The sequence below is a fragment of the Kogia breviceps genome, chromosome 4 (assembly GCF_026419965.1).
Source record: "Kogia breviceps isolate mKogBre1 chromosome 4, mKogBre1 haplotype 1, whole genome shotgun sequence".
Lineage (NCBI taxonomy): Eukaryota > Metazoa > Chordata > Mammalia > Artiodactyla > Physeteridae > Kogia > Kogia breviceps.
Genome location: NC_081313.1, coordinates 171,702,604 through 171,724,402, shown reverse-complemented (window position 1 = coordinate 171,724,402; position 21,799 = coordinate 171,702,604). Strand labels below are relative to the sequence as shown.

Genomic DNA, 21,799 nt, shown 5'->3' with positions numbered 1-21,799 from the left:
GCAGGCCCTCCACCTGTGCTCTCCTCTGTGTGGTGTCTGGGTGGTCCTGCCTGCTGCAGTCTCTGAAGGCCAGGGATACCCTAGGAGTACACCCCCTTCCCGAATCCTTCCCTTGAAATAGGCATCCTTCTTGGTATCTGGAGGAGCTGTCCTGAGGAGAACAAATAAACCCTTTTTAGAGAGCTTTGACTTTAGCTGGGAGGTTCCAACACTGGCCCGGTTCCAACACTGGCCCAGTCCCTTTCCTGAAACCCTCGGGGCTGGGTGCATGACAGAACTCAGAATTGTTTGGGTTTTACGTATGTGGTGTTGACAAGAACTGAGGCAGAGCCTTGCGTTCAGTGACTTAGGCTCAGAGCAGGAACGGTCGCACACACTGGTGTGGGTCGGGCTTTGCCTCCAAATTCGCTTGAATGCCAGCTTGCGTAAAGACCTTTGGATCTTGGATTGCAGATGGGCAGCCCGTTGAAGAGCTGCCAAGCGTCCTGGGAAGTTCACACCGAGGGACCTGCTCTGTCTTCTCCAAGCTGTGACTGTCCCCTGTGCTGGCCTCAAGTACGCATCTGTGCCTCACTTGGGTCAGTCCTGGGTTCACTTTGTCTCTGAGGAGCGAGAAGTCCCAGCCCCACCAGCCTTGCTCTCGGGCCAAGGAGCACGGGCAGCTGCAGCTGCCGTGGGGGAAGTGGATGTAATAACTCTCACACAAAGGACCGCCTCCTACTTCCTCACCACTGTTCCTGGGCCTGGCTGGGAGCTCTCAGGCATAAGTAATCCAGCGTTTGTTTTTTTTTTTTTACCTGTTTCCCTTCCTCCTCTGCCACTCAGGTCTGTTGCAATTGCAACATCTTGATCAGTAGCTTCAGCCTTCTGGTTGGGTCTGTGCAACGACTACCCTTCGGGCCAATGTGTGACTTCCTCCCGAATTCAGATCCCTTTTGTGTTTGGCTGGCCCTGGGGCTGAGACCCCTGTGTGGTATTTCACTGTGGCCGTGCAGGGGGCGGATCTCCTAGAGCTGGGGGGTTATTTTTCAGGTTGCTTGGAGTGTCCTTTCTTGGCTCCACAGGCTCCAGGTGACTCATGAATAAGCCTCCTGTTCTGATCAGCCTACATAGCTCCTCTGCAGCGATTGACTGTGGCCCAGCCCACAGAGGTCATTTGCATTTGAATTAATTAAAAGCAAGTATAATTAAATAAGGCGTTCTTCAGCCACACTAGCCACATCTCAAGTGCTCAGTAGCCACATGTAGCTAGTGGCTCCCACATTAGTGCAGATCTAGAACATTCCATCATTGGGAAAGTTCTATTGGACAGATAGGTGGATTAGTATAGGCAAATAGACAAATCAAGGATTATGAAAAACATCTAATGTCCGTGATGATGACTAGAGAAACAAGATGTGGTCCATCTGTACAATGGACTGTTGTTCAGCCATAAAAAGGAATGAAGTTTTCTGACACAAGCTGCAACATGGATGAACCTTAAAAACTTTACGCTGGGGCTTCCCAGGTGGCGCAGTGGTTAAGAATCCACCTGCCAATGTAGAGGACACAGGTTCGAGCCCTGGTCCGGGAAGATCCCACATGCTACGGAGCAACTAAACCCGCGAGCCACAACTACTGAGCCTGCAAGCCACAACTACTGAAGCCCATACACCTAGAGCCCGTGCTCCTCAGCAAGAGAAGCCACAGCAGTGAGAAGCCTGTGCACAGCAACAAAGAGTAGCCCCTGCTCGCCGCAACTAGAGAAAGCCCATGCACAGCAACAAAGACCCAATGCAGCCAAAAATAAATAAATAAATAACTTTTTTAAAAGAAAAAAAAAACTTTATGCTAACAATAAGGCCCTACTGTATAGCACAGGGAACTATATTCAATATCTTGTAATAACCTATAATGCAAAAGAATCTGAAAAAGATACAGATATAGATAAACTGAATCACTTTGCTGTATACCTGAAACAGTGTAAATCAGGTATAGTTCAATTAAAAAAAAAAACACCTTTATTCTGAGTAAAAGAAGCCAGACACAAAAGTCCACAATAGGGCTTCCCTGGTGGCTCAGTGGTTGAGAGTCCGCCTGCTGATGCAGGGTACACGGGTTCGTGCCCCGGTCCGGGAAGATCCCACATGCCATGGAGCAGCTGGGCCCGTGAGCCACGGCCGCTGAGCCTGCGCGTCCGGAGCCTGTGCTCCGCAACGGGAGAGGCCACGACAGTGAGAGGCCCGCGTACCGCAAACAAAAACAACAACAACAAAAGTCCACAATAGTGTGTGGTTCCATTTATGTGAAATGTCCAGAAGAGAGAGAAAGAGATTAGCAGTTGCCAGGGGCTGGGGTGGGGAGTGGGGAGTGACTGCTAACAGGGACGGGGTCTCTCTTTGAGGTAGTGGAAAAGTTAGGTGGTAGTTGCACAACCTGGTGAATGTACTGAAAACCACTGAGTTATTCACTGGAAATGGGTGAGTTGTATGTCACATGAATTATTTCTCAATAAAGCTGTTATAAAAACCAATCAAGGACTGAAGGATTTCAGTTGGGGGCCCTTAGCTTAAGGCCTTAGTACACAGAGTCTTGTGAAGCAGCACTTTCTTGCAGCATCTGTTACCCTATTCGGGTTTCTTCTTAGGGCTTAACCATCCACTGAAATTATCCTATGTGTTAACTTAATGCAGCGTCTGTTACCCACAAAAGCACAGGCGTGCCTGCAGAATGTCCCAGCCCTGTTATGGGCTTGGCATACAGTAGCTATCAGTAAACTTGGCAATGGTGTGAAAGTGACTAATCTCTCTTAACAGAAAATGCTCCTTTTTACTGTCACCTAGAACCTGCTTAATATCAGTCCCTGGGACAGTCCCTCTTAGGGAAGTTAGGGCCTTGGCAGGCCTAAAAGTCTGATTTCCAGCCTGGGAATGGGTAGGACATGGTTGTGCGTGGTGCTGGTCTGGTCACCTCCCTGTGCAGCACTCAGCAAAATAAAGGTCGTACCTTTGGGTGACGGTAGCCCAGGTTTGGAAGCTTCTAGATATTGTTCAGTTGAAATTAAAGCATTTCTTTGGATGAGAAATAAGATCGTTTAATGTAGACAGAAACCATCCATAAGTGCTGTTTTTCTTAGCTGTTGCTCTTAAATGTTCCCAAAGCCTCACAGGAGAGCGTGGACTAATTTTCTAGACGTTTTACTTGGCTGCATTTTCTATTACAGCGTTTCGCTGTCTTTTCCTTTTGCCCTGTTGCCACAGGAAACAAACCTAGGCAAACTGCCTGCCGTTTTTACTGAGCATCAGCAGTTCATACAGTAGTTTATGACAAAATTGCAGGCCTTAAATTAACAAATGCAAAAGTATATTGAAATGAGAATTAATTTGCATATCTGGTTGAGGTTTCAGCACTTAGGTTGTGATGTATTTTAATTAAGGATTAATTAGAATTGATAGGAATTTGCATAGTGTTATACTCCCACCGTCTGATGAATATCTAATGTGCACGTCAGCTGTGATTTCAGAAACCAATGAGAGTTTGCTAAAGCGATATTCCTTGTAAAGTCCTGTGGGACCGAGAAAGTCCAGTGACTTAAAACATGGCTTCATCTAGAATGTTGCTTAAAGAACTGACCTGGGGGACGTTGTCTCAAAGGTAAATGCAGGCAGTTCTCCACACCGACAGGCTGTGTTCCAAGTGATCCCCCGGAAACAAGCATTTAAAGGGCCCTTGACAGTGCGGGTGGCCAGCTGGTCAGAATGCCATTGCTCAGCACCAACCCCACCTGGAGGCCGATTTAGGGGCAAGGGGGAGGGGGAGGGGGGAGTTGTCGGTGACATCGGTGATCCCCGGGTGACTCCAGTCAACACAAGAATGCCCTTCAACTTGCAAGTGGGTGACATCTCCCCTCTTTACCTTGCCCATCTGTCCCTTCCCGGGCTCTGGTCCCATCCGCTCGACCAACACCTACAGGACAGAGCCTGCCCATGTCTCGCTCGAAGTAGTGCCTCTAAAGGGTCCCCAGTAAGACCAAGTGTGTGTGTGGTTTAGGGAGATGCCCCTTGTCAGATTAAGGAGGGTTCTTTCTGTTCCTGGTTTGCTAAGGGTTTTTATCATTAATGGGTATTGTTTTAATCAGTTCGTTTCTTTTTGCATCTTTTGAGCTATCGTTTTTCTCCTTGTGGTTACTGTGATGCTTTACGTTGATAGGTTTCATTTACATTCATTTACACTGATTTTCATTGGCGTTGATGATTTTTTTTTTTTTTTTTTTTTTTTTGCGGTATGCGGGCCTCTCACTGTTGTGGCCTCTCCCGTTGCGGAGCACAGGCTCCGGACGCACAGACTCAGCGGCCATGGCTCACGGGCTCAGTTGCTCCGCGGCATGTGGGATCCTCCCGGACCAGGGCACGAACCCGTGTCTCCTGCATCGGTAGGCGGATTCTCAACCACTGCGCCACCAGGGAAGCCCCGGCGTTGATGATTTTTACTGACAGATTTTGGAAGCACCTATGTTCAGAGATAAATCTTCTCGGTTATGATTCGTATGTTTGTGCATGTACACGCACACATGCTGTTGACTTCGGGTTGCTGGTCATTTGTTTTGCCGTTTCGGCTCTGGTCATGACTGTGCTGGGCTGTGACTTCCCCATGAAGTCCTGCCTTGAGTTCTCCGTCTGGCGAGTGGGTGGCTTTTCCCGTGTCTCTTCTCTGAAACAGTTTGTTGCAGAAAGGGGCCCTCTCTTCCTTGAGGGCCTGGTAGCACTGGTCCATAACATGTCCTGGTGGCCTTTGAGGAGAGGTTTCTTAGCACAAGTTCCTATTTCTGGGCCATGATTCTGTGAGGCCAGGAACGTTCCAGGAACCAGAGCCAAGGCAGTGAACAAGACAGCGACGGTCCCTAGGGAAGAGGGTGGGCGGGCAGGCAGGTGGGTCTCTGAGGATATGTTCCCATGCTGTTGCCTCGGCTGAGGTGTTCATTCCTGGGCTGGGGGACGTGGGCTGCCTTCTCTGTGAGGGAAGTGCCCACAGTCTGGGTTCCTGCCACATTTGTGGTGCCACCAAGCTGGCGTCCTCGGGGTTTGAAGGGCCTCGCTTCCTCGCTAAATAGATCTTCCCACGAGAATGGATTGCCCTTCCTTTACAACCCGGTCCTGGCCCCCTCTTCCTCACTTAGCATCTCTGTGTCTGCTCGATGGGAGCGCCTGCAGTGAGTCTTTTTCCTGTGCACAGGGCTTTCCCTCGGCATCTCATCTCTGGAACTCAGGACACCCTCACAGGCTCTTTCCAGGTGGCAGCACTGTCTCCGCCCCACGACTGATGACCATAGTGATGTGCAGGGAGGCAGGCCTCCTACAAATGTGTCAGGAGGGTCACTTCTGGACTGTCCCGCACCCAGAGCTCGCACCTGGGGCCCGGGCATCTCCGGGAAGTACCCACAGCCTCCGGCAGTGACCCAGCCACTGTCTGCTCAGGCCACAGGGTTTTGGCTCAGCACCGCCCAGTACCAGTGCGAAATACAAGCAAGATGAACTAGGAAAAGGAAAGGAAAAATGAAGCAGGCATACAAAAGGATAAGCCCAGGACTTCCCTGGTGGTCCAGTGGTTAAGACTCTGTGCTCCCAACACAGGGGGCCCGGGTTCGATCCCTGGTCAGGGAACTAGATCTCACATGCCACAACTAAGAGCCCGCATGCCACAACTAAGACACGGAGCAGCCAAATAAAAAACCCAGAAGTCTCATTAGATTCAACAGATGTGAAATTACTCTGTCACATTGCCATAAAGGTTTCTATGTGCAACCTCTCTGTCTGTGTTGGCCTTTCCGTAGACGGAGGGCAAACCAGACACCACCTTTCAAGGGGTCCTGATCTAGATTAGGACTGAACAAAACAAGCTAAAATCTCATCCTTCATACTGCACCCACAGAAGGAAAACCGTCAAGAGAAGGGGCAGGATCCAGAGGGGATTCCAAGGAAAGGGGGGACCTGAAGGCAGTGATTCAGAGGTGTGCTGACCTACCCAGACCTGTATGCATGTAGGTTCTTCCTCAGACCCATGTTAGGCTCTGTGACACACATACTGTGGAACAAACAGGGTTTCAGACCACAGTGTTGGTAAATAAAGTTTTATTGGAGCACAGCTGCTCATTGGTTTACTATTTTCTTGGGCTGGTTCAGTTCCCAGTAAGGGCTCTTTTCCTGGCTTCCAAACAGATGGCTTCTCGCTGCGTCCTCACAAGGGGAATGGAATAAGGAAGAGGTCTCTCTTCCTCTGCTTAGAAGGCCACAGTCTTATGGATTAGGGCCCCACCCCTATGACCTCACTGAACTTTTTTTTTTTTTTTTTTGGCTGTGTTGGGTCTTTGTTGCTGTGCGCAGGCTCTCGTTGCAGCGAGCAGGGGCTACTCTTCCTTGCGGTGCGTGAGCTTCTCATTGCGGTGGCTTCTCTCGTTGCGGAGCATGGGGTCTAGGCACGCAGGCTTCAGTAGTTGCAGCTCGCGGGCTCTAGAGCACAGGCTCAGCAGTTGTGGCTCACGGTCTTAGTTACTCCATGGCATGTGGGACCTTCCCAGGCCTGGGATCGAACCTGTGTCCTTGCATTGGCAGGCAGATTCTTAACCACTGAGCCCCCAGGGAAGCCCCTCATTGGACTTTAGTTACATCCTCACAGGCCCTATTCCACATAGACATTGGGGGTTCCACGTGTGAATTTCGGGGGACACAATTCAGTCCATAGCAGTTCCATATTGTTTCTTAGAAAAAACGTAATGTGTTGATATTCATAATTTTATTTTACTTCCTTGTTTGGTTTACTGGAGTTTTTTACCCACAGCAAATTGGGAACATAAGGAAATTTGGTGGTTTGGGGGGAAGTGCCTCTGTTTTAGATCCCACCACCTCTTCTGAGTGTCTCCAACTGACAGTCCCTGACTGATCTCCTGGTCTGCAAAGCCTCCCACCTGCCAGTCGAGGGCCCTGGGACCGGAAATGAGCTTGTTGTAATTGACGGTAACGAGTGTCTAATGACCATAATCAGGCAGGGACAGTGTGCTGGGAGACAGATGCGCGGTGCTGAGGGAGAGGCAGGGCCGCATGCAAGGGGCCGCTCGCTGACAGAAGGCGAAGGCGCTCAGCATGGCCATGTCCACAGCTGGGACCGGTCCTGGTGACTAAGGCACAGGGTAACTTTTTTAAGTTTTGCTTCTCCTCATACACATACGTCCGCAAAAATATACAGCTTTAAAGAAACAAAGCTTGTAGCTCATGAATGCTGGTCATAACATATGCACTGTTAACACCACAGGGCCTGGGGTATGACAGGCATATTGTCTCCTTATTCACGGGCATCTGGGCGGTTTTGGTTTTTCACAGTTACGGGGTGGTCATGTGTGTCCTGTAAATACAGCATCTACAGGGGTCAGTGTTCCTGTAGGGTAAATTCTCAGAGCAGAGTTCTGATCAAGATCAAAGGATATGTGCTTTTTCTGTGTTAATCGGCATTTTGAACCTCCCCTCCAAAAAAGGCCGCACCCACACATACCCCATAAAGAGATATGAGAAAATGGTGTTCTCTTTGTAATTTGAGAGCTTTCATTTGAGGACAGTAAGTCCCGTGGTTTTTTGGTGTATTTTTTAAAATCTCCAGCACCTGGTTGGGTACCTGGCTTGTGATAGACTCTCAGATGCTTACTGTTGGATAAATAAAAGGACGAAAGAGGAGTTCCCTAGTGGTCTAGTGGTGGTTGGGATTCGGCGCTTTCACTGCTGTGACCCGGGTTCAATCCCTGGTCGGGAAACTGAGATTCCACAAGCCACGTGGCACAGCCGAGAAAAAAGAATGAAAGACTGTCACGCCCCCCTGAGCAGCCCAGAGTCACACACGCATGAACACACACAGGTGTGCACATGCCCCCACCACCGCGTGTCCAGCCTGGACCACTCCTGCCCCTAATTGTAATGACAGAAGCTGTGATGGAAGCTGTGGAGGTGGCCTCTCCAGCCCGGGAGTCAGGGTGTGCTGGGGGCCCTCTGGGGCGGGACGGGGTGCTGTGTGTCCCTCTCAGGTCACTCCTGAGCCCCAGCCGCAACCACGGGTACTCAGGGCGAGCTGCCGAGTAAGCCTGAGACGGTCGCAGAGCATTTGCTGTGCTGCAAAGGGCCATGAAGGGCCCAGCAGAGGGAAAGTTCATGAAGGTGGGTTTGGAAGGCTGTCACGAAAGGCCCTGAGTACGAGGTGTCAGAGTCTAGGCTTTAATTTAGGTGGAGGCAGGCCCTGGTTGAAGTCTCTGAACAAAAGACTGGCGTGATGAGCACAGTGTCTGAAGGTAGTCGGCTTTCCGGTGTGCACAGAGGGGCGGGGTTTCCTCACAGGTCACGGAGGGCAGGAGAGGGGTCAGCGCAGCAGGGTTCCAGCAGTGACATTAAGGGAGGGGATGGATGGTGGGTTGATCGTGGAGTTTGAGTCAATAGGATTCGCACACAGAGGGCCTGAGGGAGGAGGACGTCCATTATCTACTCTGGGTTAGGAATGGTTAGGAGCGTGTGGGCCTTTACGGGGATCAGGCAGCACAGGTCAGCTCTGTCCAGGAGTGCCCAGCGTTGACATCTGGTGCTTCTTGAAGACCAAGTGAGGTTGTTAGAGAATTGGGTCTCTGAACTGGAAGGCCAGCAACTGATAAAAGGGGCACTTTTCCTTGAGTTCTTTCAGAAAAAGCCACATTATAACCCAGTGGGACTGAGTTAAGCAGCAAGCGTTCCTTTGGGTGAGTTGAGGGTCCCCAAACGTAAGGAGGTAAAGGTCCCTGCATGTGATGCAAATTCCTGCAAGGATGTCTCTCGAGCGCCTTCAATTTTCACTGGTGAGTTTTTGACAGAAAGGGTTAACCTGTTACATAGAGAACAAAAAAAGGGCACATGATTAATGAGTAAATATCCATATGATAGGATTAAACTCAATTTTATTTTTTTGGCTGCACCATGTAGCTTGCAAGATCTTAGTTCCCCGACCAGGGATTGAACCCACGCCCCCTGCAATGGGAGCATGGAGTCTTAACCACGGGACCACCAGGGAAGTCCTTAAACTCAATTTTTATTTGAGCACTTGAGTCAGTTAGTAGCTGATAATATTGAGAGCCTGTTTCCAAGAAAACACTTTAAACTTTGTTTTTCCAGAAAGTCAGAGCTAGATGGATATCCTATATCATTACCTCCTTCTCCATTCCCTGCCTCCCATCAGGAACCACCCCGCAATCTTTTTTCTTCTGTAGCCACAGATGTTTCTTCTGTCACTAAAAAAGCAAAGAAGACACAGGTCCTGCAAGACCGCCCTCCTCAGACCCGAGCTCGCTCTGTAACCGCTGCAGCAGCCTCTTCCCTGCACTGCGTGTCTCCCATGCTCCTCCGGAACTTGCTAGTCAGGCTGTACCCCACCATACCCTGCTTTTGCAGAGGTTAGCAGTGTTCCCCTAATGACCAAGACCATGTTTTCATCCCTCTGTGACTACTTCTGGTTTTTCCTCCACCTACCCGATAACTCTTTCCGTCTCCTCCTTTGCCTGTTCTTGAAATGCTGATTTTCTAGTATTCAGGGGCATGGCCTTCTCATAGGTGTAGCTGCAGGTACAGGTGGATACGTATGGATTTCCCACACACCACATGCCAATGACTCATGAATACCTGTTTCCCACCCAAACTGGTCAGCTCAGCCCCAGCTCCCAGGAAGCAGCTACCTCGCAGCCACCTGGACATTCATGCTTAGCTGGGTCAGGGACCAGGCTGATGCCATTTTTTCACGTGCCCGCCTGCTGCTTTGTGTGCTGTGCTTGGGAAAAAAGTGGCACCTTCCAGGGCGAATGTGGGAGTGGTTACAGCCTCTTCCTTTCTCTCACGCCCACATCGGGTGGTCATGGACTCTGGGGCCTCGCCCTCTGGCCACCCTGTATCTGACCTGCATCCCCTCGGACAGAAGCAGCTCCCCCCAACTGCCTCCCCTGCCCGTCCACTGCCCGTCCAGTCCTGCCCTCGAGCACATCACCCTCTCAGTCCAGCTGCGGTGGCTTCTCCATGTTGTAAAGCCAATCATCTTGTTTCTCTGCTTAAAGTCTCTCCGTGGGGGACTTCCCTGGTGGCGCAGTGGTTAAGAATCCGCCTGCCAATGCAGGGGACACGGGTTCGAGCCCGGGTCTGGGAAGATCCCACAGGCCACGGAGCAACTAAGCCCGTGCGCCACAACTACTGAGCCTGCGCTCTAGAGCCTGCAAGCCACAACTGCTGAAGCCCGCGCGCCTAGAGCCCTGCTCCGCAACAAGAGAAGCCACCACAATGAGAAGACCGCACACTGCAACGAAGAGTAGCCCCCGCTGGCTGCAACTAGAGAAAGCCCGTGCACAGCAACGAAGACCCAACGCAGCCATAAATAAATAAACAAACAAACAAACAAATAAATAAAAATCTCTCGGTGGGTTAGTTCATCTTCTCTGGCACCTCTGGATCAGTCTTTTCCTCTCTGACTTTATAGCAACAACCCTCCCCCCAACACACACACAGGAAACACAAACAGACCTAACAGACGTGTTACCAAACCAAAGTTCAGTTGCCTGAAAAGCAAAGTCACTCTCTTGACACCGGGTGGTGGTGGTGAAGGAAAGTACAGTGTTTATTGCAGGGCGCCAAGCAAGGGAGTGGGAGACAAGCCTCCGATCTACTCCACCTTGGTCTTTGAGTGAGGGTTTTTTGGGGGTTTTTTTTTAAGGGGAAGAACAGAGAGGCTGGAATTAATCATCATCTTGTGACATTTTAATCATAGTTTCGGGAATCAGGATGTCTCTGGTTTATGATTCACTGACCAGGTGGGTCCATGGCTTAGGGGTCTGTTAGCTCATCTTGTCCTGGAGACATAACCTGAGTTTGTACATTAATGACGATATCTATAATAGCAATTTTAGCACGTTAACGATGTAATCAACAACAGCTATTTTAGTCATCTGACTGATTGATTAGTGTTCAGTTAGCACAGGACTGAGGTCAAAGGGGACAAGAAAGGGAATAAAGTTTTAGATAGAGAAACTAGTCAAACTCAGTAAGGGAACTCGGTTTTGGGGGGCTCATTTTCAGACGCACAGCAGCACGGCCTTGCCTGAAGCCAGGTGGCCACTAGCCTTCGTATCCCTGCCTGTGCTAGTGCGTGTGTCTGGAACGTGCCTCCTCTCCCATCTGAAGACAAGGTGCAGGGCTTCAGGCTTCCCAGCACCCAGTGCCACCCTGCCCCTGCCCTGCGGGCCCCCACACACACCCAACTGTGGGCTGCGAGCTGTGGTCGGTGTGCCCCCTGCATTCCCGCCACCCGGACTGGTCTCCTAAGCGCGGCACCTGGACCAGCGTCCCAGGGGGTTACTCAATGTCTGTTGTCAGATGAAGTCTTCCTTTCCCCTCAAGGGTTCCGTGAAAAGCATTCAGACACGAAGCCAGTGCTAGCACTCTGTTGTGGTTGTTTTTATTCCGACAACAGACACTGATTCAGTCTGTCCTCTCTCACCCAGGGTTGAACATTTGTGGCATTCTGGAAGAGGGTCCCCCCGACGCTCAGCTCCTAAAGCTGGATGACATGCTGCTGGCCGAGGGCGTGTGCAGGCCGGAGAAGCAACGAAGAGGAGCACAGGTGGCAGCCGACACAGCAACACCAGGTGGCTGTCCAAATGACAATGGCCTTGAGCACTCTGGCTACAGGGCCAAGCGGTCCCAGATCCGACAGATTTACCACTCTGAGCTAGAGAAATATGAACAGGTGATCTTTCTGCACGGAAGAGTTTCTGTCATGTGAATGCGCATTTGTCAAAGCAAAACGTGGAGCATTAACTGCCTGCCTTTGGTGGCCCAGAGCAGGGAGTCCACACACTTGGTCTCATGGCAAAGGTGGCCGATTTTACCGGAAGCCTTTTGCTTTCACTCCTCAGTAGCCAGCCTGTGTGGGAGCCTCAGGGGGCAGGTGGCTGGCCCCACATGGAGCGCCGGGACAGCCTGCTGGGTAGAGTCACCGGCTGGCATTCATCTCCCCACCCCAGGCCTGCCGTGAGTTCAGCACGCATGTCGCCAGCCTCCTCCGGGAGCAGAGCAGGATAAGGCCTGTCTCGCCCAAGGAGATCGAGCACGTGGCGGGCGTCCTCCACGGCAAGTTCAACAGCGTCCAGATGCAGCTGAAGCAGAGCACCCGCGAGGCCGTGATGGCCCTGCGCTCGAGGTTCCTCGATGCCAGGTCAGGCCCTACCTACCCCTGGCCTATGACCCCAGGGTCAGCTCTTAGGAAGAGGAACCGAGTCAGTGCTGGCTTGGGTCTAAGTTCTGGGGGCCTCCAAGCCTGTGCAGGGGCTGTGGCCACAGCTGCGGGTGTAGCCCTCACACAGCCTCTTGGAAGGCGGCTGAAGTGCTGACTGCTGCTGTTACAACCTCTAGAGAATCAGAGATGAGGATGAGGCCCCAAGTACGATCCCCGGCTGAGGCTGTCTGTCTTCACAGGCGTAGGCGGCAGAATTTCAGCAAGCAAGCCACGGAAGTGCTGAATGAATATTTTTATTCCCATTTGAGCAACCCTTACCCCAGTGAAGAAGGCAAAGCAGAGCCGGCCAGGAAGGGTGGCGTCACGGTGTCCCAGGTGACAGTCCTTTCCTGCCACACCTCCCTGAACCCAGAAGGGAGGGAAGGTTCAGCCCAGTGAGGAGGACACCCAGGGAAGCTGGTGAAATGTGTGGCGCGGGAGCCGGGCGTGCAGGCTCCCAGTCGACCTGACTGGGCTCAGGTCCCGGGTCTGGGCTATGAACGTGGGCCTCAGGTGGGAAGCCACACCCACCCGGTGTGGGGACTCCTGAGGCGACTGGTGTGGTGTGTGCGGCCCTGGAGGCGACACCACAGAGTGTATCACGAGGTACTCAGTGGATTGTAGTCGTTAGGATTTAATATTCTCCTAAGAGAGGGAGGTGCTGTGTTGCGTCAGATGGGTGGGGTATGAGCTTAGGAGAAGAAAAAGAACTTGGAGGAAAATTAGGACTTAAAGTGATAGACCCGCTCTTGTGCTTAAGTACCGATTCAGTTATCCTGGGATAAATTCAGGCGTGTGCATTGCCTTCTTGTTTCTCAAACAGTCCAGTGTGTGTGTCTTGGGGTACAAGACAGACAACACCTGGCTCCAGAGGCGGAATGGTGGTGCAGGTCGGAGAAGGGACCTGGACAACCTTGGCAAACTTGGTGGTCGGAACCACCACTGTCCTCGCTGGAACTGGGGTAAGGTGGCCGGGCTAAGACGAAAACCCAAGAAATATTTCCGAAGGCTTTAAAGTGAGAACGGTTAAGTGCAGGCAGCCCGCGAGCAAGCGGCAGGACCAGGCTACGCCCCCGGCTGCAGGGAGGGCTGCTCCCACTGTGCAGTTGGAGGGCCTGAGTTTCCAGCCCAGTCAGCCTGTGCCCTCCGTCACCACCCTCTGCTCTGGTCCCTGCCCAGTCCAGCAGCGGCCTGGAGACAGGGGCACTCAGGAGCCCCGCAGGGTCACACAGGCAGCAAAGCCTCGCAGGTGTCCCGGTCACATGAGACCTCACTCACCCTGGAACTGCCGCGTTGTCCTCAGCACCCTTGGCTGGAGCTGAAGTCAGGGCTGCACCTCTGGGGCTTCGAGGCCCAAAAGAAGCGGGAGGCACGGCAGCTTGTTTGTCACCACGAGTACTTGTCTGAAAACGGCCAGATTCACTTCAAGCCCTGGCACCCCCAGAGAGCACATGGGTCTTGGGTCTCAACTTTGTCTCCGGAGAGGGTTCGTTGCAAACAAAAGTTTGAAAGGCACCGGCCACATTCCAGTGACTCCTGCTCTGTGGCCTGGGCCCTGAGACCCCACCCACCAGCAGCAGAATTCTGCGCTGGGAGCCCCTCCCCACTCTGGCGGGTCCTCCAGCTGGAAATGGCTGACAGCTGAGGGAGGGCTCTGAATTTGGGATACAGATGTCGTGTAGGCTGTGAGGTTCGCCTAAGGAGGAAGTAGCGGGGGAGGGAAAGCACCATTAGGGCAAAGGGGGTTGCAGATGAGGCAACAGACGTTTTCAGGACAGGATCAGCTCATCTCCAGGGTGAGGAGGCCCGAGAGGGAAAGGGCGAGGGAGCTGAGCCCAGGTCAGGGTGATGGTCAGAAACCCAGGCGGCTGCAGCTGTACGAACCAAAGGGGCCAGAGTGACAGGGCAGGGAGTGGCCAGTGGCTCCGAGCTACAGGTGGCGGAGAGGGCGTCCCACTCCTGCACGAGGTGCCGGGACACACCCCGTGGAGAGGGTGGACCCCGGCCCGGACCAGCTCCCCGGCAGCCGCCCTCCCTCACCCACGCGGGACGTTTGCTCTTTGTCCCTCTAAAATGCCAGTTGAATTCAACATGCAAGACTGCTCACTGCCATTCTTCTGCAAACTTAGTCCCACGCAGACGTGTCGGCACATTCCTTGGAGGTAAAGTGGGAACCTAGTGCTCACCTGGTTTGGTTGAGAACAGGTCGCCCTCACAGCGAGGGCGGGAGAGTCGAGGAGCAGGGAGCACACGTGGGGCTTTGTCTTTTCATGGCTGACATTGAGAGGATTATGGAGGGACATTTAGAGAAAAGTCCTCCATCCACAGTCCTGCCACGTTACTCAACTGTTTATTTCTGTTCATTAAAATACATAGCTTTCACTGCAGGGCCAGGCGCCTTACTTTGGGATATGTCTCCATGCTCTTAGGAAGGCATTGCCCAGGGTCTCACCCAGATGATTCTGCCCCCAGGGGACATTTTCATTATCACAGCTCTCGGGGGGAGGGGAGGACATTACTGGCATCTGGTGGGTGGAGGCCAGGGATGCTGCTCAGCACCCTCAGTGCCCAGGACGCCCCCCGAGAGAGTGACCCACAGGGAGAAGCCCTGCCCTGGAGGTCTCGGTGCAGGTTTGCAGTCAGAGCTGGCCTCAGACCTCTAGGCCCTGGGCCGGCCCCTTGCTTACAGGATGCATGTGACCGCAGCTCCCTCCCTAACTGACTCTGGGGACTAAAAACAGGCCCTCAGCTCAGTGCTCAGCTCCTTCCCCTGCCCTGTCAGGTGGTCCTTATCGTTTGATAAGTTTTGGATTCGACTGTGTTCTTTGCTTAAATTGCATTCCCAGAAATGTAACTGATGCATCTCCCGCGTCAGTACTCAGTCTGTTGCCTGCCGCTGCAGTGAGCAGACACTCGTCTCTCTGAGTGTGTCACACACATGCCTGTTTTCCTTCCAGCTCCCCCACCTCCTATGAGCCACGCCAGATCCAGGGTGTCACCAACACACTGCAGACGTTTCCCTGGGCCCACAGTTCATTAGCACCACCTTCTCAGTCCCGGCCTCTCACCCAGCCCCAGGGCCACGCGTTGTCACTCAGTGACGTTCCCCCCCGGCGGTCTGTCCACATCGCGTCTCATCGCTAGGTCAGTTTTTTCCAGTGACTTCCATCTCTGCCTGTCCACAGGTCTCCAACTGGTTCGGCAACAAAAGAATCCGGTATAAAAAGAGCATGGGGAAGTTTCAAGAAGAGGCCACCGTTTACACAGGTAAGGTGGCAGAGGACACCACCGACGTCAGGGGCCCGGGAGCCAGGCCAGCTGCCCTTTGAGGCCCAGCTCCAGTCAGTAAGGCTGCCCAGCCCAGGGTCAGTCGCTCTCATGTGGCCGGGCCCCCTGAGCTTCATCTGGGGAAGTAGAGTGGTCCCTGCGCATGCCTCTTTCTCAATTTACACTGTGAGGTTTCTGTTCCCATTAGTGATTATCCCGGTGAAGTCAATACACCCTGGCAGGCTGGGCAGGTGCTGTGCGGACAGAAAGTTCCTACCAAAAGTCTGTTTTCCCCACCCACGCAGGGCTGCGGGAGGGGCAGGGAGCCCCGTAGGAGTCACCTCCGCAGCCTCTTCCTGGCTGGGGGGCTGGTAGGTCCCGCCTGAGGAGTCACTGTGACTCCCAGGGTGGGAGCATTGGTCCTGACCCCTCCCGCCCCTCCCGGTTCCTCTGGTCCCTTTCCGATGACCAGCACCAGCGACACACGTATCACCCTGCAGACGCTGGCCTCCCTCCCGCCCGCCCCTGGGGAAGGCAGCCTTCTGGGCCGGGTGAGTCTCCAGCACAATCCCAAGGACACCTGTGGGCTCCCGGACTCAGTGATAGGGCTGATGTGGAGCCCAGGTGGGTGGCGGGTCCTCGGAACCGGCCACGTCGACCATGTCTCAGTCCATCATGGGGACGAATGCGGGCTGGCGGAGCCGCCTCAGAGAGCCCAGCTCTGTGGCGCCCCACTCGGCAAAGACCTTCACGCCTCACCGGACTCGATGGCCGCTGAGGGCGTCGCCTATTAGGAAGGAGCCCTCCCTCCCCGATGGTGTCTGTACCCATCAGGAGAAGGAAGGCAAGGGTAGGCAGACGAGGCCCTGACGGTCTGAAGGTACAGCCCCACTGGGCTCAGACCCTTACCTCACCATCCTGGCTGCCCGCTTGGCTGGTGCGAGCTGGGCCGGAGTGAAGATCTGGGAAGAAAATGAGCCATGGATCTCAGCTGTCTCGGAACGTGCCCTCAGGAACTTTCTCAGGGTTTGGGGCAACGTGCCAGGCCAGCCAGGATCAGAGGGCATCGTTCCTCTTCACAGTCCCTGGGGCCTCTCGGCCTCCCACTGACAGCCACAGGGGCCCTGAAGAGGCTGCGCAGGTGCAGATGTGACAAGGCCACGCGGCAGTGGGCAGGGCCTTACACAGCCCACCTGTTTCCTTCGGAGTTGACCCCCCACCCATTTACCCCCAGCCCCCCTTAAAGGTTCAGGGAATGGATGCCTCCCGTGCGCATCCCGTCACTGTGGCAACCCCACAGCCCATAATGAGCACCTGAGCAGGGTGAGTGCTCTGACACCACCAGGTGGCCCGGCTCGTCCGGCCCTGCCCTTGCCCAGGGCTCGGCACCTCGAGCACAGTATGGGTGAGCGTGTGAGAGTGAATCGGGGTGAGGGTTCCGTGGACTGTGACGTGGGGTCCTGTCAACCCCACATAGTAAGCAGGAAGGCTGGGGTTGTGGTGTGGACACCCACCTGTGCCGCGGGCCCCTGCCCTGGGCAGGCACAGATGCTCTCCCAGAGAGCAGGTCTCAGGAGCTGAGGTCACCCCAGCTGGGAGCCATCTCCTCAGCCCCGAGCTGCCCTTTGGCTCCCAGTCCCACACTGGGCCCCAGCCTGTCACCTCCCAGGCCTGCGAGTGGACCCCTCCCCTCACCACTCGTGTTCTCCTTCTGGGATCATAGGCCTGTGGGTGTCCATCCAAGGGCAGAGTGTGTCCCCCTGAGGCCAGTATCCTTGTCCCAGTTGCTTTCAGACGGAGGGTGGGTGGAGCAATGCTGGCCTTTCAGTGTCCCTGTGTCACATGATGAGGCAGCCCTTGAAGGCATTTCTCTTGATTTGTTTGCCCAATATTGTCCTCTGTGGCAGCTCCTTGGGACACATGGGAGGTAATAGCTGAGGCGGGGGAGGGGGGAATGGGATGGGGGGTGAGGAGAAGGGTCTTGGGCCTTGTGGAGTTGGAAGGGCTAGAGGGTGCAGGCAGGAGGCTTCAGCCTGTTAAGGAAAGTTCAAGAATGAGGAAGGTGAATGGGGCTTCCCTGGTGGCGCAGTGGTTAAGAATCCGCCTGCCAATGCAGGGGACACGGTTTCGAGCCCTGGTCCGGGCAGATCCCACATGCCGCGGAGCAACTAAGCCCGTGTGCCACAACTACTGAGCCCGAGTGCTGCAACTACTGAGCCCATGCACCACAACTACTGAGCCTGCGCTCTAGAGCCCGTGAGCCACAACTATTGAGCCCGCGAGCCACAACTACTGAAGCCTGCGCACCTAGAGCCTGTGCTCCGCAACAAGAGAAGCCACCGCCGTGAGAAGCCCGCATGCTGCAACAGAGTAGACTCCGCTCTCCACAACTAGAGAAAGCCCACACACAGCATCGAAGACCCAATGCAGCCAAATAAATAAAATAAATATATAATTAAAATAAAATAAAAAAGAATGAAGAAGGTGAAGGGGAGCTTGTGAGTTGCAGACCCTGCCCTCATGGGCTGCAAACCACTACCGACAGTAGTGGTTTCCGTTGTGGGGGGCTCCTGTGGACAAACATCCCAGGGTCACATGTGCCCGATATATCCCCGCCCTGCGGACAGAGCCCACACACCCGCAGCCATGGGCTTTGCCCTCCTGACTCCCAGCCAGGCCCGCGTCCTGCTGGACTCCTGAGCCTCTTCCTGCTCACCACGTCTCACCACGATGTTTTGGGGACCACCGTCAGCTCCGGGCCTGCCTGGGTCTCCCTCACCCTCAGAGTGTGTGCCACGGTGCCCCGTCAGTCCTTTGCCAGAGCCCGGCCAGTGGAGGCCAGTTCCTGAGGCACAGTCCTGTGCAAGGCCAGCTGTGACCCAGGACTGACCCCTCTGTCCCTGCCCCATCTCCTGGCTCCTCTCACGGTTCTCAGCATGTTCTAGGCCGCCTCAGGGATGCGGGGGCCGGATGGGTCATCTGTCCCCCGTCCCCCTCTGACTCTCTGTCTCTGTCTTTTCAGGCCAGGGGCGGCTGGCAGGTGAGGCGAATGTCGACCGCTTCACCTGTTGGAGACCCCGGCAGTGTCACCTCAGACGCATCTAGTTAAGCGTTGGGCTGAGCAGAAAAGAGGACGGTGTGACCTGTCTTGGTTCCCTGGAATTCACGTTTCCTCAGAAAACCCAGAACTGACAGCAGACAGCGCTCCCTGAGCCGACGGCAGGCGACACCGGTACCCTCTTTTGCTTGTCATCCGGGGTTTGAGATGGGCGGAGACACTGCTCGTTCTGCCAGCTCGGTTTGGGTTTTTTTTATAGTAATTTTATGGTTAAGGCTGAATTGTTTCTCCAGGACTTGGCACAAATTCTCCCAGTACAATTTTGGACTGATTTTAATTTCGATGTCGTTCACTCCCAGATTTGTTCCTGCCGATGGCTTGACCACGCAGGTGCAGGGCTGCAGCTGCGCAGTTGGGCGGGTTGTGACTGTTTGCTCGTTTGTCCGTCCGTGCGCCAACTCGCCCAGACACTGCCTTCCACACTCTCTTCTGCTGCGTCATTTCATGCGGTTCTGATTGGAGTCTGCTGTGAGCTCAGAATTTTACTGGGAATTGGTTTGGCACTTTTTTCCGTTAATACAAGTTCTACCATTTTCAGCTGAAATGTCCTTAAAGACGATAAACTTCCCAAGCACTTTCCTGCATCCGTGCTCTTGAAATCCTGCCGCACAAGGCTCGGCGTTCCGAGTCCCCCGGCTCCTGGATGTCCCTCTTAGGTAGTTCCCATCTTTGCAGCCCTGTGCCCGCGATGCCCCTCAGCTCGAGTCTCTTTGGCGCTGCTTTGCGAGCCCGCCCCCAGCCTGGCTCTCTGCATAGTTGGCACTTCTTTTCTTCCCCTCACTACCTTGCAAACCTTCAGGGCCGGCGGGGGACAGCCATCGGGACCTCCCCCTGCATCTGTGACCTTTCCACTGAGCCCTCCCAGCTGCTCTTCACCCCGTCCCTGCCAGCAGGAGCTGTTAGGCTGCTTGGCAACCCCAAACCCACATCCTGGGGGGGTCTCGACCAGTCGAGGCTGTTGTACAGCCCACCCAAAAGGCGACCCCGTCCCCGTGAGCAGTCACTCCCCATTTCACCTCCCCAGCCCCTGGCAACCACTCATCTGCTTTCTGTCTCTGTGGATTTGCCTGTTCCGGACATTTCATATACATAGAATCATACATGTGGCCTTTTGTGTCTGGCTTCTCTCACTCGGCATGTTTTCAAGGTTCACCATTTTATATACAGCACGTGTCAGTGCTTCATTCCCTTTTACGGCCAACATCCCATTGGGGACGGTGCCTTAAGACAAGACCTTGGGGAGGTGATTGAGGGAGCATGCAGAGGTGCAGGGTGGGCGGTGCCCGAGGTACCCACACCAGTGGGAGGGCGAGAGGTGCCGGCCCTTGGAAGGGGCCAGGCCTGGTGTGAGCAGGGGGTACCCCAGGGGGACTCGCATCTTCACGATCCGCTGCTGCATGGAGAACAGACTGCAGGCAAGGGGAGTCCCGGGGTCCTGCGACCTCCCAGGTGGTGGTCAAGTGCAGGCAGGGGTGGTTAGGCTCGGGGGACGTGGGTGAAGGTAGACCTGCAGGACCTGCTGCTGAGTAGGAGTGGGGTGGTCTGAGCCGCAGGAAGACTGGACGGGGACATCACAGAGGGAAGGTAGCTCAGCTCTGGACTGACAGGCTTGGGGTGTGCACGCAACTAGACATCGGAGTCGTGTTCAGGATGGAAATTCGGAAGCTGAGGGAGGCCAGAATATGGGACAAAAACCAAGACGGGATGTCATGGAAGCCAGAAGGACAGATTTCAGGAGCAGAAAGTGAAGCTCCACCAACATGGAAAAATGACTGCCAGGCTGAGCAGCCTGGGTTCAGTGGAGCGACGGGGCCACCGATTCGTTCAAGAGACAGTCAGCGACTCAGAGAGTCAGAGAGCACGGTCAGCTCTCCAGGAGATTCGCAGCAAAGAGGTCGCCAGAGGCCGTGCACAGAAACTGAGGCAGTGCCGCGGAGAGCTGCCGGGTAGGTCCTGTGGGAGCAAGAGGGTGGGATGTGCCACAGCAGGTCGTGTGGACGCCGGAGAGGAGGTGGAGAGCGCGGTCCCGAAGGAAATAGACAAAGCAGCAATTTGCGGGTCCCAGGTGGCCCTGGCGCCTCCCGCTCACTTGCGCTCTCTCGCGGCTGTGGCGTGAATGCGGCTCGTGGTTGGCTTGGATGCCAGCTTCCGGCTGAGTGTCTCGGAGGTTTTGTTTGCTTGTTTGTTTTGGTTTTCTGGCGGCACTGCGCGGCATGTGGGATCTTAGTTCCCTAAGCAGGGGTCGAACCTGGGCCCCCTGCAGTGGAAGCGCCTAGTCTTAGGCACTGGACCGCCAGGGAAGTCCCTCTTGGAGGGTTTTAATTTGAGGAGACTCCCTAGGTCAAATCCTGCACGTAAAGTCACACTTTACCAGCATTTCATACTGCATTATTCGAAAAAATGCCTAAAATGTGGCCACACGACACTAATCGAGCTATAAGGGCTACAAGAGCGCAGAGGAGTCACCCGGCACCCCCTGAGCCCACCCTGCTGGCAGAGTGGGTGCTGATGGCACCTCCATGCAACAGGTGGGGACACTGAGGCACAGAGGCTTCGTGACCTGTGCCCCAGGCTCCCATTTAGGAGAGAGACAGGCAGAGCCAAGGCTGTGAGCCCGAAGGCAGTTCTGGGGAGACAGCTCATCAGTATGGCTGCTCAAGATGGCAATTTTGTAGAATCTATTAATATTAAAAATGCACACACCCTCTCCCTCATCAGTTTTCCTTCTAAGCATTTTTCTACAGGTTCATGCAAATGAATGCAAAATGATGCATTTCCTGCCACATTTTTTGTAATAGTAAAAAAATGAAAATAAATGTCTGTCCTTTGGGCACAGTTTAAATCACTCTGTTCAGCCCTGCAGTGGAATAGCATACAACCGTTCAAAAGACTGAAGTAGCTTCTCTCTACAGTGCATTAATGTAAAAAGTAGGAAGGATAACCATTTGTGTCCATTTTTGAAATTGGGGGGTGGGGGGTATCAAAGTATCTCTGGAAGGAGACACAGGTCACAGCCGTGGCCACTGGGAAAGGAACCAAGGATCCGGTAGTTGACAGGGAAGCGATCTCTCATTTCTCTGTATACCCTTGGGCAGTCTGCATTTTAGAAATCCCTGAGGCTTG

The 21,799-nt window shown here is 54.0% G+C and overlaps 1 protein-coding gene across 1 annotated transcript in view; it reads left to right on the top strand.

Annotated features, from left to right (window-relative positions):
• The window catches only part of PBX4 (PBX homeobox 4), a 41,838-nt gene extending 22,885 nt beyond the window's left edge, over nt 1–18,953 (top strand). Inside the window, exons 3-8 of the mRNA XM_059063401.2 lie at nt 11,519–11,763; nt 12,041–12,231; nt 12,492–12,627; nt 15,477–15,604; nt 15,965–16,109; nt 18,581–18,953. Coding sequence (XP_058919384.2) covers nt 11,519–11,763; nt 12,041–12,231; nt 12,492–12,627; nt 15,477–15,604; nt 15,965–16,109; nt 18,581–18,667 — 932 coding nt within the window. The 3' untranslated portion in view covers nt 18,668–18,953. The remainder of the gene's footprint in view (nt 1–11,518; nt 11,764–12,040; nt 12,232–12,491; nt 12,628–15,476; nt 15,605–15,964; nt 16,110–18,580) is intronic.
• The last annotated feature ends 2,846 nt before the right edge of the window (nt 18,954–21,799 follow it).